At 51.1% G+C, this 14,883-nt stretch overlaps 1 protein-coding gene across 1 annotated transcript in view; it reads right to left on the reverse strand.

The window, feature by feature from the left end:
- EPHA10 (EPH receptor A10) overlaps positions 1-14,660 on the reverse strand; it is a 38,644-nt gene extending 23,984 nt beyond the window's left edge. The window contains exons 1-5 of the mRNA XM_065877956.1: positions 14,555-14,660; positions 12,231-12,295; positions 10,860-11,538; positions 5,672-5,827; positions 4,803-5,153 (exon numbers count right to left, since the gene is read on the reverse strand). Coding sequence (XP_065734028.1) covers positions 4,803-5,153; positions 5,672-5,827; positions 10,860-11,538; positions 12,231-12,295; positions 14,555-14,660 — 1,357 coding nt within the window. The remainder of the gene's footprint in view (positions 1-4,802; positions 5,154-5,671; positions 5,828-10,859; positions 11,539-12,230; positions 12,296-14,554) is intronic.
- Positions 14,661-14,883: the final 223 nt, after the last annotated feature.

A 14,883-nucleotide genomic window follows, 5' to 3' on the forward strand; every position in this document is an offset into this window, starting at 1 on the left:
GAGGTAATCAAGTCAACATGAAGTCATCTGGGTGGGCCCTAATCCAATGTGACTGGTGTTCTTCTGAATGGGGGGAAATTTAGACACAGAGAGGGACTCTCATAGAGAGAAGATGATGTGGAGACACACAGGCAAAAGAGGGCCATGTGACTGGAGTGATGCATCTACAAACCACAGAAGGCCAAGGACTGCCAGCAAACACCAGAGGCTAGAGCAGAGAAAGCATGGCCCAGCTGACACCTTGATTTCAAACTTCTAGCTTCCAGAAGTGAAGAACAAGAAATTTCCTTTGTTTTAAGCCATCTAATTTTGGGTACTTTGTTTTAGCAGCCCTAGGAAAGTAATACAAAGGTATACAGAATATACAGATTAGACAAAAAACCTCTTATAACTCAATGACAAAAAGAAAACCCAGCACATGAAAAGAGGTTCAACATCATTAGTCATTATGGAAATGTAAACTGAAACTGCAGTGAGATACCATTTCATATCCACTAAGATGGCTAAAATCAGCAAGACAAACAAGTGTTGGTGAGGAGGTGGAGAAACTGGAAGCCTTGTACATTTGCTGGTGGGAATGTAAAAAGGTAGAGTTGCTTTGGAAGATAGTCTGGCAATTCCTCAAAAAGTTCAGCAGCTCCTCAAAAAGATAAAAAAGTTTCCATATGTATTGGTCAGCTCAGGCTGCCATAACAAGATACTGTAGACTGGGTGGCTTAAACAACAAAAATGTATTTTCTCACAGTTCTAAAGGCTAGAAATCCCAGACGATGCTTTGCAGATTCATGTTTGTATTCTAGTGAGGGCTCTCTTCCTGACTTGCAGACAGCCACCTTCTTGCTGTGTCCTCACCTGTCTTTTCCTCTGTGTATGCACAAAGAGAGCAAATGAACTCTGGTGTCTGTTCCTCTTCTCGTAAGGACACTAGTCCTTGGGATTAGGGCCTCGCCCTTATGATCTCATTAACCTTAATTATTTCCTTAAAGGCCCTATCTCCAAATACAGTCACACTGGGGGTTAAGGCTTCAACATATGAACCTGGGAGAGACAATTCAGTCTATGACATCATATGACCTAGCAATTCCACTCCTAAGTATATACCCAAGAGGACTGAAAACCTGTTTCCACAAAAACTTGTACATGAATGTTCATAGCACCATTACTCTAATAGCCAAAAAGCAGAAACAGTCCAAAGTCCATAAACTGATGAATGAATACACAAAATTGTGGTATATCCATACAATGGAACATTAGTCAGCCATAAAAGGAATGGCATACTGATACATATTACAACATGGACAAACCGTGAAAACATTATGCTAAGTGAAAAAAGACAGACGTAAAAGTCCACATACTGTATAATTCCATGTATATAAAATGCCCAGAATAGGCAAATCCATAGAAACAGAGAGTAGATTAGTAGTTATTAGGGGCTGGAGGGGGTGGGAGGAATGGGAAGTGACTGTTAATGGGTTTCTTTGGGGGATGATGAAAATGTTCTGGAATTAGAGAGTTTGTGATAGCTGCTAGGAAAAATGACTGAATTGTACACTTTAAAAGGTAAGTGAAATTTTATGGTATGTGAATTATATCTACAAAGAAAATGACAACATGAACAATGTGATATATTATGTATAAAAACATACTGGATGTGACCAAAGCTATTCTTAGAGGAAATTTCATAGGCTTAAAATATTAAAACTATAATATAAAAACTAAGCACTGGGACTTCACTGGTGGTCCAGCAGTTAAGACTCCGTGCTCCCAATGCAGGGTTCGATCCCTGGTCAGGGAACTAGATCCCACATGCACGCCACAACTAAATATCCCGCGTACTGCAACTAAGTCTGCATGCTGCAATGAAGATCCTGCCTGCAGCAACAAAGATCCCATGTGCTGCAACTAAGACCTGGCACAGGCAAATACATAAATAAATATTTTTAAAAAAAACAACTAAGCACTGAACTCACCTAGAAAAAGACTTCAGGAAATCAGAAGGATGGTAGTAATAAAGATAAAATCATAAAATAAGTGACAAAAGTAAAGAGCAGTGGAATTGATAAGTTCAAGAGCTGGTTATTTGTCATAACCAATAAAATAAACTTCTAACCAGAATAATTCTAAAAAAGACATCACAGGACACAATATGAAGAAAGAGAAAGTAGAGTTAACTCCAGATACTATGGAAAGTTTTTAAATAAGCGTTTCTGGGCTAATAAATTAGAAAAAGATAATCAAAAGATTTTCTATGAAAGTACAGATTAACAAAACTGATTCAAGAAGAAGTTATAGAAAAGATTGAGAACATCAGCAAGGTACAGTTTCCCAGGCAGTTTTGCATGCCTTCAAAGAATGATAATTATGCTATTTAAACTGTCCCAGAACAGAGAAAAAGACGAGATTATTCCTGATGCCTTTTTCAAAGCCAGCCCAAAATGCTAAAACTTGACAAAGAACACAATAATTTTAAAAAAAACCACTCTCGGGGGCTTCCCTGGTGGCGCAGTGGTTGAGAGTCTGCCTGCCGGTGCAGGGGACACGGGTTCGAGACCTGGTCTGGGGGGATCCCGCATGCCGCGGAGCCGCCGGGCCCGTGAGCCATGGCCGCTGAGCCTGCGCATCTGGAGCCTGTGCTCCGCAACGGGAGAGGCCGCGATAGTGAGGGGCCCGCGCACCGCTGTGAGGAGTGGCCCCCGCTTGCCACAACTAGAGAAAGCCCTCGCACAGAAACGAAGACCCAACACGGCCATAAATAAATAAATTAAAAAAAAAAAAACTACTCTCTCTTATAAAGGTAGATGGAAAAAATATTAAAATATAAGCAAATTAATTCAGCAAATATTAAAAGAATAATACAGTCATCGGCAGTAGGGTATAATCTAGGAAGGCAAAAAGAACTCACACTGAAAAAATCCATTAATAGAATTCATCGTATCGAAAGGTCAAAGACAAAAAATCGTGGTCATCTTGAAAGATGCTCAAGAAGCATTTTGTAAAATTAACATCCATTGCTGATTTTTCTGAAAAGTTCAGTAAAAAGTGAAAGCATTATACGGCCAAGGGGCTAAAAGCAGGGCTTTGGTATTAGACAGACCTGAGTTCAAAGATGGGTCTCGACTACTAGCTGGCTGACTTTGGATAATTCACTTGGCGTCTCAGACTTCAGTTTCACCATCTGAAAGATGATTATCATTCGATTTAAATGAATTAATGTAGAAAATCATATTGCACAGTGCCAAACACAGAGCAGCACTCAATCAGTGAAAGTATTTTTATTAACAAAATGGAAACAGAAGAGTATTTCCTTAACATGATTTTTAAATCCATCTATATCAAAACAGGATTATTATCAGGAAATACCAGATAAAAATTTGTGTTACGTATATTATACAAAAGGGGTTTTATAGTAGATAGTTCTAGGTATGGATATAGAAATAGAAAAAAATGTGGAAGGATATACTCCAAGATATTAGTAGTTGTATATCTCTGGATAATAGGATTATGGGTGCTCATTTTCTTTTTCTATTCTGAAATTTTAAAAATATAAATGCAATAGCAAATGTTAAATCATAATAGAGATAGTAAAAAAAAAACAACAAACTGTTGTTCCAGAAAATCAGGCAAGTTGGGAAATCTCTCCCAAAAGGCAGAGGAAATGGATTAAGGGCTGAAAATGATAAAGGAAGCGACAAGATTTGAGAATCAGAAAATGGACGTACAACTCAAGGTTTAGAAAGAGTCTTAAGAGAGAAATCAGAGTTATCAGAAGTTCTAGTCAAAGTAATAACTGGAAATAAAAACGGAAAAAAAATTTTCCAGGAATAAAAAAAGGTATGCAGATCCAAAGTTTTACTGTGTTCTAGCCAAACTCAATGAAAAGAGGTCAATATTGGTTAAAGTTTACTTTCACCAGTAGCCTAAGAATTATACAAACATCCATGTGTGTACACATTCATATTCAAGTCACCTACAAAACAATGATTACCCTGGCCTCAGACTATTCTGCAATACGACTGCCATCAGACGGGGAAGCAGAGTCACAAACGGAACATATCTTCTCAGATATGAAAAGACCATACCACTCACTCACTTATCTTTCTTGCAAAGGATACTTGAAGGATTACTTGAAGCTGAGTGAGACAAATCAAAAGTAAATGTCAAGAATGAGGAAGATGTAGTATAAAAGGATTGTAGGTCTTCATTTATTCATCTCAATTCCAGACTCCGAAATGTGACTTATGTGTTGACCAGTGAATTCTATCGCCCCTGACAGTCTGACCCTCCGTGCTTCCTTGCTCTTTTCCAGGACTATGAAAGAGGGTGACAATGCAGCAAAACCCTTGCAGAGGCCGAGGGACGAAGTCAGAGGGATACACACAGGGTCCCTCTTTCTAAGACAGGAAAGAAGGAGGTATGATTCTGGTTCCCACTGAAATTTCCGAGAAGGGAGGGCAAAAGATTGAGGAACCTTCCACCCCTTTTGCCGGGAAACGAGAGGCAAGGCAACTGCAGAGTTGGATGTGGGGCATAGGCTTTCCGCGAGGTCAGGAAAAGGAGCACGCACTGGCTCCCGCAGAATCACTAACACTCATAACCTCTCTGGCCCAGAGGCACAGAGTCACCTGTATCCTCAATCTCTCCTCCGTGGCCTTCGGGAAGGGGGCTGACCTCGATGGGGGGTCGCCAGGGTCGGGGATTTTTGTTTAAGACCAGCGATCGCAGTTTATCCGGGGTGGCTGCGGGCTGTGGGGATGCTCGCGGTGGGCTGGACGGGCGGGCGCGCGGGGTGCGTAAGGCCTTACCCCCGGCACCGGTGGAGACGGTGACCTGCGCGTAGGTGGTTCCCGCGGCGGCCTCCGGACCCGACACTCCGTTGAGCGCGGCTACGCGCACGGTGTAGCGCGCGCCGGGCCGCAGATGCAGCAGTGTGGCGGCGCGCTCCCGCAGCCCCGCCTGGCGCGGCACGAAGGCCACGCGCGGCCCGCACGGCTCGCAGGCGCCCGCCGGGCCCTCGCGGCCGCAGCGCAGGCACAGCAGCGAGTAGGTGACATCCGAGCGGCCGCCCGAGTCGGCCGGAGGCAGCCAGCGCAGCCGCAGCGCCAGCGGCGAGCGGCTCAAGCTGTACTGCAAGTCCCGCGGCGCCGACGGCGGCCCTGGGGGCACAGAGGCGGGCGCCGTCAGGGGCGGGGGGAGGAAGGGCGGGATGGGGGCGGGGGCAGTGAGGGGGAGGGACGGGGGCGTGGAGCAGTGAGGGGCGGGATGTGGGGGTGGGGCGCGGTCAGGGATGGGGTGGGAGGATGTCGGTGAGGGGATGAGGTTGGGGATCTGGGGACCCAGCAGAGTGTGAGGGGCGGGAGTCCCCCGCCTGGCTGGAAAGTTGGGAGAGGTGAGGGCGGGGATGGTTGTAGGCGGCGCACACGGTGATCCCCCAACAAGCCTAACCTCATCCCTCCGTCTGGACTGTCTCTGTTGTCCTGCTTCTTCCAAACCCGGGCCCCGGCCCCCATCACCGCCCCAGGCTCCCCTCCCTCCACTCTGCCGTCTGCGTCGTTGGCCCCCACGTGCGCCCTGGCGCCCCCGAGTGTGGAACCCCTGCCCTCACAACGCCTCGATTACGCCCTTATGGACCGCCCCACCCACCATCCGGAAGGCATTCAGGAGGGGGACTCACGGGTGCAGGACGCCGAGGGCGGGTCGCTGGGCGAGCGCGCGTAGCTGTCCTGGCACACGCAGAACGTGGACGCGTTTTCCAGGGCCCGGCTGTGCTCCGGGCACGGCGAGCAAAGGGGCCGCCGCGGGGACACCTTGTAAAACCCTGGGGGACAGGCTGCGGGGAGGAACTGCGTGAGGAGGGGGCTCCGCCACAGCTTCTGGCTCCCCCCCCCCCCACGCTTTCCTGACTGCCCCCACTGTGGTGGGCCTTATCTCCTCGAATTGTGATGGGGAAGTGGGGGGCGGGGGTCTCAGCTACTCCAGCACCGCCCCGGGGGTGGCAGCTCGTGACTGACCAACGCAGTATTACTTAACCCTTAGTAAGCGCTTAACGTGCAGACACTGCAATGTTTCTCTTTCAGTAATTCATTAAATGCTCATAACGACCTGTGAGGTATGTGCTTTATCCTCATTTTTTAAATGGGGGAGCTAAGGCTCAGAGAGGCTAAGTAACTTGCCCAATGTCCCACAGCTAGTGAGTGGAGGGATTCCAGCCAAAGCCGACTGGTTTGAGAGACCACACCACACTGCCCTAACGCCCACTGGGAGAAAAGGAACCAAACTTTCCGGTTTTGATGTGAGGACAGAAGAGAGAGGCCTCGAAGGGGTGTCCCACAGTTACCCAAGGACAGATACCCACACACTCCCAGTTACAGAGACAAAAACTCTGACGCACACAAACACACACACTTGTCAGAGCTTCCTCCCACCTCCACTATTTGGGGGCTAATGCATCATAAATCCTCTACTGACGCACTTGGTTCCCATTTGAAAGTGGAGCCAGCCAGGTGGAGAGAGGAGAGGGACAGTGAAAGTTCCCTGGTTCTAGCCTTGGCACCTCCTCAGTTATTTTGCTTCTCTCACCTCCCCCAGAAGTCAATGGTTAAGAGCAAAGGCTTTTATATCTAAACAACCTGGGTTTGCAGCTGAGTCGCACCACTTATTTGCTGTGTGGCCTTGGGCAAGTTGGTGACCTCTCTGAGCCTTGTATAGAATACGTACCTCAAAAAGGTGCTTGGAAGATTGAGATAAAACATGCAAACTGCTTAGCCCAGTACAGACAACAATTATACAATAATGGTAGTAATCACTTTTCCTCCAACTCAGGCCTGAAGTGGAAACAGCTAAGCACCCACTTTAAAATATTCCTCACCAGCTGGGCCAGGGAGGGAAGCAATGGCTCTTGGCCCTCCTCTCAGAGCTTGGGTGGTCCTCACCTGGTTCCCTGCCCCCACCAGGACTTCTCTATCCCTCTCCTCTGGTTTAGCTGCTTGTGGAAGACTGGCTGCTCTCCAGCCCCAAGAAGACATAGTACAGAAGAAGGGATGCAGACTATAGCACTTGGGAAGAACTTTCAGAACTTTCCCTGTCTGGGAGGAGAGGGCAGAGGGTTGAGTGTTCCCATTATCTGGAAGGCTTAGGTTTGCGGGGGAGGGGCGTCCATGTTGCCTAGAGTCCTGGGCTTTGGGCAGCTTTGGGCAGGGTCTCCAAAGCCCAGGAGGCTTTGGAAGTCTGCCTTCAGAATGAAGCACAGAGCTAGCTAACATCGTGGTCTAATGGGCAACAGCCACCCGGGCTGGGACTCAGGAGACCTGGGTTCCGGTGTTAGCTCTGCCACTTCCTGTGCCTCTCTGGCCTTGAGAAACCATCAGTCAAATGAGAATAATAAGCATGGCCTGCCCACCTCCATTGTGAAATAAGAGAGGGATCTGTTTACGGGAGCAGGAGCGGGGTGGGGGGGTAGGGTCCTCACCGCAGGAGGGAAAGAATGTGGGAGGCTCCTTTTCTCCGTGTGTATGTGGGTGTCTGGGGTCCTAGAGATGGGTGGTCCCATCAGAGACAGCATTGCTTATTTCTACTTGGAGAGGCTCTGCTTAAAAGAGGTTGTATTGAGGGGCAGACTCAGGAAGTGACTCCTGACTCCCGGCCCCTGCCTCTTTCGGAGTCAGAATTTCAGGGGTTGTCTAGTTCAACTCCCACTGGCCCACCCTCCAGCAGCTTTCCTAGCAGTAGCCACAGTCTTTGCTCAGATACTTGGTAATGGGGAGCCAACCTCCCTCTGAGGCCGCCTCTGCTGAACAATGCTGGCAGTTAGAAAGTGCTTCCTTTATGTTGAGTCCAAAGCAGCCTCCCTGCCTGTAACCCACCTCATGCCACCTCATTGCAGAGGATTGATGTGCCCTGTAGAGCTTAGCATGTCTGCTTGGGTCCCTCTGCTCCAGGGCAGTCCTACAGAGATTTGAAGACATGAGTCATACACTCTGATTTTTCCCTCAAGGGAAACCCCAAGTCTTTCAATAATTCCTCTGGTGGCTGGGAGAGAAGGAACAAGAGTCATGGTCACTAAAAAGAGAAGCCTCCACATCCATCTGCCTTTAGAGAGGGCTCTATAATAGCTGCAGAAGGCACTTGCAGGGTCTTCCCTTTCTAAATACAAATCTGATCATTTCCTTCCCTTTTTTTTTTTTTTTTTTTTGCGGTACGCGGGCCTCTCACTGTTGTGGCCTCGCCCGTTGTGGAGCACAGGCTTTGGACGCACAGGCTCAGCGGCCATGGCTCACGGGCCCAGCCGCTCCGCGGCATGTGGGATCTTCCCAGACAGGGGCATGAACCCATGTCCCCTGCATTGGCAGGCGGACTCTCAACCACTGTGCCACCAGGGAAGCCCGTTTCCTTCCCTTCTTGAAACCCTCCCACAGCTCCCCAATGCCAGCCACCCCACCCATCCGTACTGAACTTTTCCTTTCACACCTCTGGATCTTGTCCTGTAATCTTACACCCCTTCTCTTCTGGTGAACTACTATGTTCCTCCAAATCCTAGTTCAAAATAACACCTCCCTTGTGAAGCTTTCCCTGGCATCCTCCCCACCTCCATACTCCCCAAGGCAGAGTTGATGCCATTACAAATGGCCTTTGTCTGGTCTCAGCCAAAGTCAGAAGTGGGATTGGGCTCCTGGGTGTGTGTGTGTGTGTGTGTCCCTCTCATTGCCCAGAGGGTGTATCCAAACCCCCTCCTCCAACACCTGATCCAGTCATTCAACAATTTTTTAGCATCGAATATGAGCCAGGTGCTGTTCTAGGCTCTGAAGCTACAGCAGTGAATAAGGCAGACCAGGATTCTACTGTACACTGGTACAGATGCCCTTCTCCTACCTCACAGCGGGAAGAGAGGCCATCAGTTGGTAATTCCCTTCTCTACTAGCTCTTCCCGGTTACGGTACAGGGAGCGGAGCCATAAAAGCAGTCCATTTAGGGTGCGGGTAGTAGGGCACTGTCTGTAGAGTATTTGAAAAGAATGAAACTGACTAAAACGTGGTCTGCTTTTTGTTAGCAGCATGTGTCAGCCATTCTGATCCACATCGGTAATAAAATACTTCTTCCCCTGAGGCCTACTGCTCCCACCACCCCCCACTTGGTACCCCACTGGCTCCTCCCTCATGTGTAAACAAGGCTCACATCTACAGTAAAAATTCTCTCTCCACCGAATGTCCTCCTCAAGACACCAGGCCCTCTCCTCCCCTTTCAAACACAGCCTCCAGAGAGTGTTTACGGTCCCCGACTCTAGCTCCTCAGCTGCCTTCGTCCTTCAACCCACTGCAGCTGGTTGCTCTCTCCATCACTCAGCTGACACTGCTCTTACCAGGGCCACCAGGCAGACACTGGCCAATCCTCGCCTTATCTGACTGCTCACCAACACTGCAGGCCATTCGTTCCTGGGTACCTCCATCGCCCTTGGCTGCCATGAAATCACACTCTCCCCCAGCCTCTGATCACTGCCTTGCAGTCTTTTTTACGGCCTCCATTTCTTCCACTTCCCCCTGTATAGTGCTGTTCTGTGAGAGTTCATCATTGGCCCTCTTGCTTCATACCCCACACATTCTCCCTGGTCTGTCCCAACCACACCTGTAGCTTCAAGTCGCATCTATCTCTCTGTCGCTGAGCTCCAGACCCACTTTCTAGCTACCTCCACTTGAACATACCATGGACACCGTCAATGTGATATGTCCATCCACGTCCTGCATTCTCTACCCCAGTCCGTTCAGTCCTCCAGATGCAGATAGGAGAGAGAAGGAGAGATCTGTTCCTGGTGCCCCACAGACCAGAGAGTCCAAAAGGACCCCCAACATGGAGGCTCTGCCCCAGGGGGTGCAGTGATTCTAGTTCAGAGAGTTGGGCGGGATCTTAGTAGTCACCCAGTGCAACCTCCCAGTCTCTCTCTCCAGCTCAAGAATCCCCCTGCTTGGGCTTCCCTGGTGGTGCAGTGGTTACGAGTCTGCCTGCCAGTGCAGAGGACACGAGTTTGAGCCCTGGTCTGGGAAGATGCCACATGCCGCAGAGCAACTAGGCCCGTGCACCACGACTGCTGGGCCTGCGCTCTGGAGCCCATGAGCCACAACTACTGAAGCCCGCGAGCCTGGAGCCCATGCTCCGCAGTGGGAGAGGCCACCGCAGTGAGAGGCCCGCGCACTGCAACGAAGAGTAGCGCCTGCTCACTGCAACTAAAGAAAGCCCGAGCGCAGCAACAAAGACCCAATGCAGCCAAAAATAAATAAATTAATTAATTGATTAATTTAAAGAAAATTAAAAAAGAATTCCCCTGCAGCCTCTGACTTGCATATTGTCGGTGACAGGGAGCTCACTCCGTATAATGCAACCAACTCCACTAGCCCCCTAGCTAATAGAGTTGGCCTACTATAACATTCTTCCTTATGCACAGGGGAGGCAGCATGGCGTAGTAGAAAGAACTGGAGAGTTGGGGAAATCTGGATTCAAATCCCAGTTCCCCACTTCCTAAGTGCAAGTGAGGTGTTAATCTCTCTGATCCTCTGTTTCCTCATCTGCAAAATAGGAATAATGCTGACTTTATTGCTGTGAATAAATGAGAAGGCCCGTGTGAGGTGCTTATCATGGTGCCTAAAATATAGGTCCTGATGCCCCCTTATATGGAGTCAAATTCACCTCCCATTAACTTCACCCACCGATTCTGGCTGGACCCACTGGAAGCACCGCAAAATGTCTGGACTCCCGGCTCCACATCCCGTGGCTTCCCCGCTCCCCACCCTGCCTCTTTCATCTAGGACACTCTCTCTCCCAACTGCCACCTGCGCGCTACACTCCCACACCACACCCCCCAGTGCGCTGGATACCTTCACAGATGTCACCACGTTCCTGGAATCCCGCACTGCAGCTGCAGCGGCCCACGGGCACAAGCCACTCACCATCGGCGCCGCAGTGCATGCGCGGGGGGCTGCCGGGCTCCCCTTCTGAGTGCGCCACGCACGTTCCGGTCACCTCCACCAGCGTGGAGAATGCGCTCTCGGCTGCGGTGGCTGGGAACGCCGCCAGACCCCGCACTGTAGCGCGGCACTGCTTGTAGTAGACGCGCACAGAGACCAGAGCCACGCATGCGCCCACGTCCTGGAAGGCCAGGTGGAAACCCCGCCGGCTCAGCGGACCGATCTCTCGCACCTCTGTGTTCAGCTTCATCTTGCGCTCGCCCAGGTCGCCCTGCGTGAAGCTCTCGTCCGCCGCGATCGTGTCGATCTTGCGGGGCCGGCTGCCGCCTGGGCGGGGATGCCCACGGCCCAGATCGGCCTCGGTTTCCAGATAGTAGACGTTGAAAGTCTCCTTGCAAGTGCCGGCGGCTCCAGGGATGCTGCTGCAGTCGCGCAGTGTGAACTGCAGCTCCACGAAGATGCGCTGCCCGCGCCCGCGGCTGATCCAGCCAGTCTGCAACCAATTGTCCTGGTTGGGCTCCAGCACGTTGCACACCTGGTAGGTGCGGATGGGACGGTCGTGCTCGTCCACGCCGCTGATCTCCTCCCACTGGGGAGGAGAACAAAGATGTGGGCAGCTCAGAGCCAAGGCGCCCCCAAGAGGTCGAGCCCTGGCGGTGACTCGGGCTGAAACCCCCTTTCCCCATCATTTGGCATTCTCTTCTCCCCTCCTTCTCTATACACAACCCTGAAATTATAAGACGCAGAGCTGGGAGAAACGTTGGAGACAACTGAGTCCAACTGACGGGGAAACTGAGGCTCCAGAGAATGGTGACTTGAGTGGATATACACGTCGGGTTAGTAGCAGAGCTAGGAAAGGAGTCTCCTGGCTCTCCACCAGTGCCTTTCCACAACACCAAACTGCTGTCACACTGCCACATCTCCCCACCACTACCGCAAGTTTCCAAGCCTCTTTTAGTATTCCAAGTCTTGCTTGTTCTGTCAATCTATCAATCAACAGCACTGTTTGCTGGATCTATTGGTTGCAAGGCACCATCCAGCACTGGCTCCATCCAGATGCCACGTTTCTGTTCCTAGACACAGTCAATTGTCTTCTTGCTTTTTCTGTCTGACTGAAGACTCAACGTTTTCTAATAGGTCGCTCTGGCTTGAAGCCAGGGCTGCTGGAGACCACATGCCCTGAGGACCATTTCGATCTGATGTAACCATGGGGAGATAAAGGGACTGAATCCTGGACCACCAGAGGCTCCTTGGGACAGGGACGGAAAGGTTTACACTTACCCCATTACTCGGCAGTGCAGTCCAGCCCAGATCAGCCTGGGAGGCTTTGGAATCCAGGAGGGTGACTAGAGAGAGGGGAGAACAGAAGTGTCAGAAAGCCAGAAGTTCAGGAGTATGAGATTCTTTGGCGAGTTCACTTTAAATTTGCTAATGGAGGGAATTCCCTGGCGGTCCAGTGGTTAGGACTCTGTGTTTTCACTGCCGAGGGCCCAGGTTCAATTCCTGGTGGGGCAACTAAGCTTCGCAGGGCAGCCAAAAAAAAAAAAAATGCTAACTGAGGAAACAGAGAATGTGGTGAAGGACACAGACACGGGTTTTCCACTCCATACCTCCCCACGAGGAAGTGTGAGTAGCTCTAGTCTAAATAAAAGTAGCCACGATGATTAGGGAGGGAGCCTGTATTAGCTTCCTGTGGCTGCTGTGACAAATTACCACAAACAGTGGCTTAAAACAACAAAACTATTCTCTTACAGTTCTGGGTGTCAGAAGTTGAAAATCGGTCTCACTGGTCTAAAGTGAGGGTGTCGGCAACACTGGAGGCTCAACGGGGAGAATCCATTTCCTTACCTTCTTCAGCTTCTAGTGGCCACACCTGGATTCCTTGGCTTGTGGCCCCTTCCTCCATCTTCAAAACACACCATTCCAATCTCTGCTTCTGTCATCACATTGCCTTCTCCTCTGATTCTGACTGCCCCTGTGTCCCTCTTATAAAGACCATTGTGATGACAACTGGGCCACCCATATAACCCAGGGTAATCTCTCCAACTCAAGATCCTTAACCACATCTGCAAAGTCTATTGCCATTTATGATAATACACGCAGATTCTGGGGATTAGGATATGGAAATATTTGGGGAGTCATTATTCAGCCTGGCACAGAATCCATGACAAGTACCATAAGACTGGCTTTTAAATGGGGGATCAGTGATCCCCCCCTCCTTCCCAGGTTCCCTAAATTATAACTGAGTGTCGAGAAGAGGGAGAAAGTGAGCATATCAAAGGATTCCTGTATACATCCCTGAATTCACTCATACTTGGGGGTTCTTCTGAGGTCTGGGGTCACCAGGGATGGAAAAGACTTGAACCTTTTCAGTTTGACTCCCAAAGCCTCTGGGGAAAACGAAGTAGAGAGACCCTGCCGGCAGCAACAGAGATAAAAACCTCTCATCTCCTCAGCCAGCCCCTTTCCCAGGGGCTGTCACCTCTACTGCCTTTTGGAAGACTGTCAGGGTTCCTTTAATATATAAAGCCATGGCCCCTTCTATACCAGAGAGGCTTGAAGTCACTTTCTTCCCCCAGGAGGCATCTGACCAGCAGTCTGGATTCCGCTCTCAGCATCGGTCCCAAGAAGCACTGGTTTGGACAGCACAGCAGCAACTCAGAGACAGGAGCCCAGGTCATCCCCAAATCTTGGAAGATTCCTCATCTGGAGCTTAAGCAAGGGGGTGGGGCTCCAAGGTGAGGCCTTTAAGTGTGTTGGTCCCAGACGCGTCAGCGACAATGGGCACGACCGCTGACAGCTTCCCGATTTCGGTGTAACTTACAGCACATCAGAATTGCATATTGGAAAGCATCAGAGATCCAGCGCCCCGACCAACCCCGAGGCCAACGCCTCAGATTCCAGCTCCTCCGGATTCTGCACCTGGATATTACGCCTCTGGATTCAACTGAGGGTACACCTCCCCCAAATCTAGGCAAGATGCGGGCTCTGGTCCAGTGGGCAGCCCCAAACCCAGCAACTCGGATAGCGCTGGTTAGTCTACGCTTCAAAATCAGCACTGCGGACAGCTTCCTGGTCAGCACGTCGGGTAGCTCCCGGACCCAGACACACCCCGGCCCCCACCCGCGCCTCGCCACCCTCGCCTCCAGACCCCGCGCCCCCGCCGTTCGGGTAGACCAGCGCTCTACCTCCTGTTCGCCACGCAGTGGTCCCCTAGCCCCCCGCCGTTCGGGCTCCATCCCGTCTCCCCGTACTCTGATCTCACCTCCGCATCTCCCTGCCCCCACACCTCCCACATCCAATTGCTCAGCCTGTCCGTCTCACCGGCCCCTGAACCGCCGCCTCTGGCTCCCACGGTTCCTGGTCTCTTTCTTCCCCAGCCTCCCAGGTCTCCAGTCCCCGAGCTCCTCAATGCTCCTCTCTTCTCCGTTGTTTAGCCACCTTTCCCTCCGCGTCTCCAGTTCTTTGCTTCCCGCTGCCCGCTTGCTTCAAACCCCAATACCGACTCCAGTCTCTCCATACGACTCCTTCTCCCAGCACCCCAGCTCTCCAGCCTCCTGTATTTTGGCATCCCAGGCTCCAAGAACAGCCGCCAGCCTCCTCACCTTCCTCGGCGGTCCCGGGCCTCCCTGGTCCCAAAAGCAAGGCGAGACCGAGCGGCATCAGGCAGATGAACAGGCGCAGCGGATGTGGGCCGACGCCGGTCTCCATGGTCCGCAGACCGGGCTGTCAGTGCGGCGGCGGCTCGAGCCGCGCCAGCCCCAGCACCGCTGAGCAGTGCCCCCAAGACCCCAGCGCCGGCGGGGGGGCGGGATCTCGCCGGTGACCATCATCCATGGGGACCAAGCATTATGCACTGCCGCGGGAAGTCCACCAATCCCCGCCAGCAGAAGGTGGAGGGGTGGAGTTTCAGAGGCCAGGGGCGGATCAGCGA

Source organism: Phocoena phocoena, chromosome 1, assembly GCF_963924675.1.
Source record: "Phocoena phocoena chromosome 1, mPhoPho1.1, whole genome shotgun sequence".
NCBI classification, from domain to species: domain Eukaryota; kingdom Metazoa; phylum Chordata; class Mammalia; order Artiodactyla; family Phocoenidae; genus Phocoena; species Phocoena phocoena.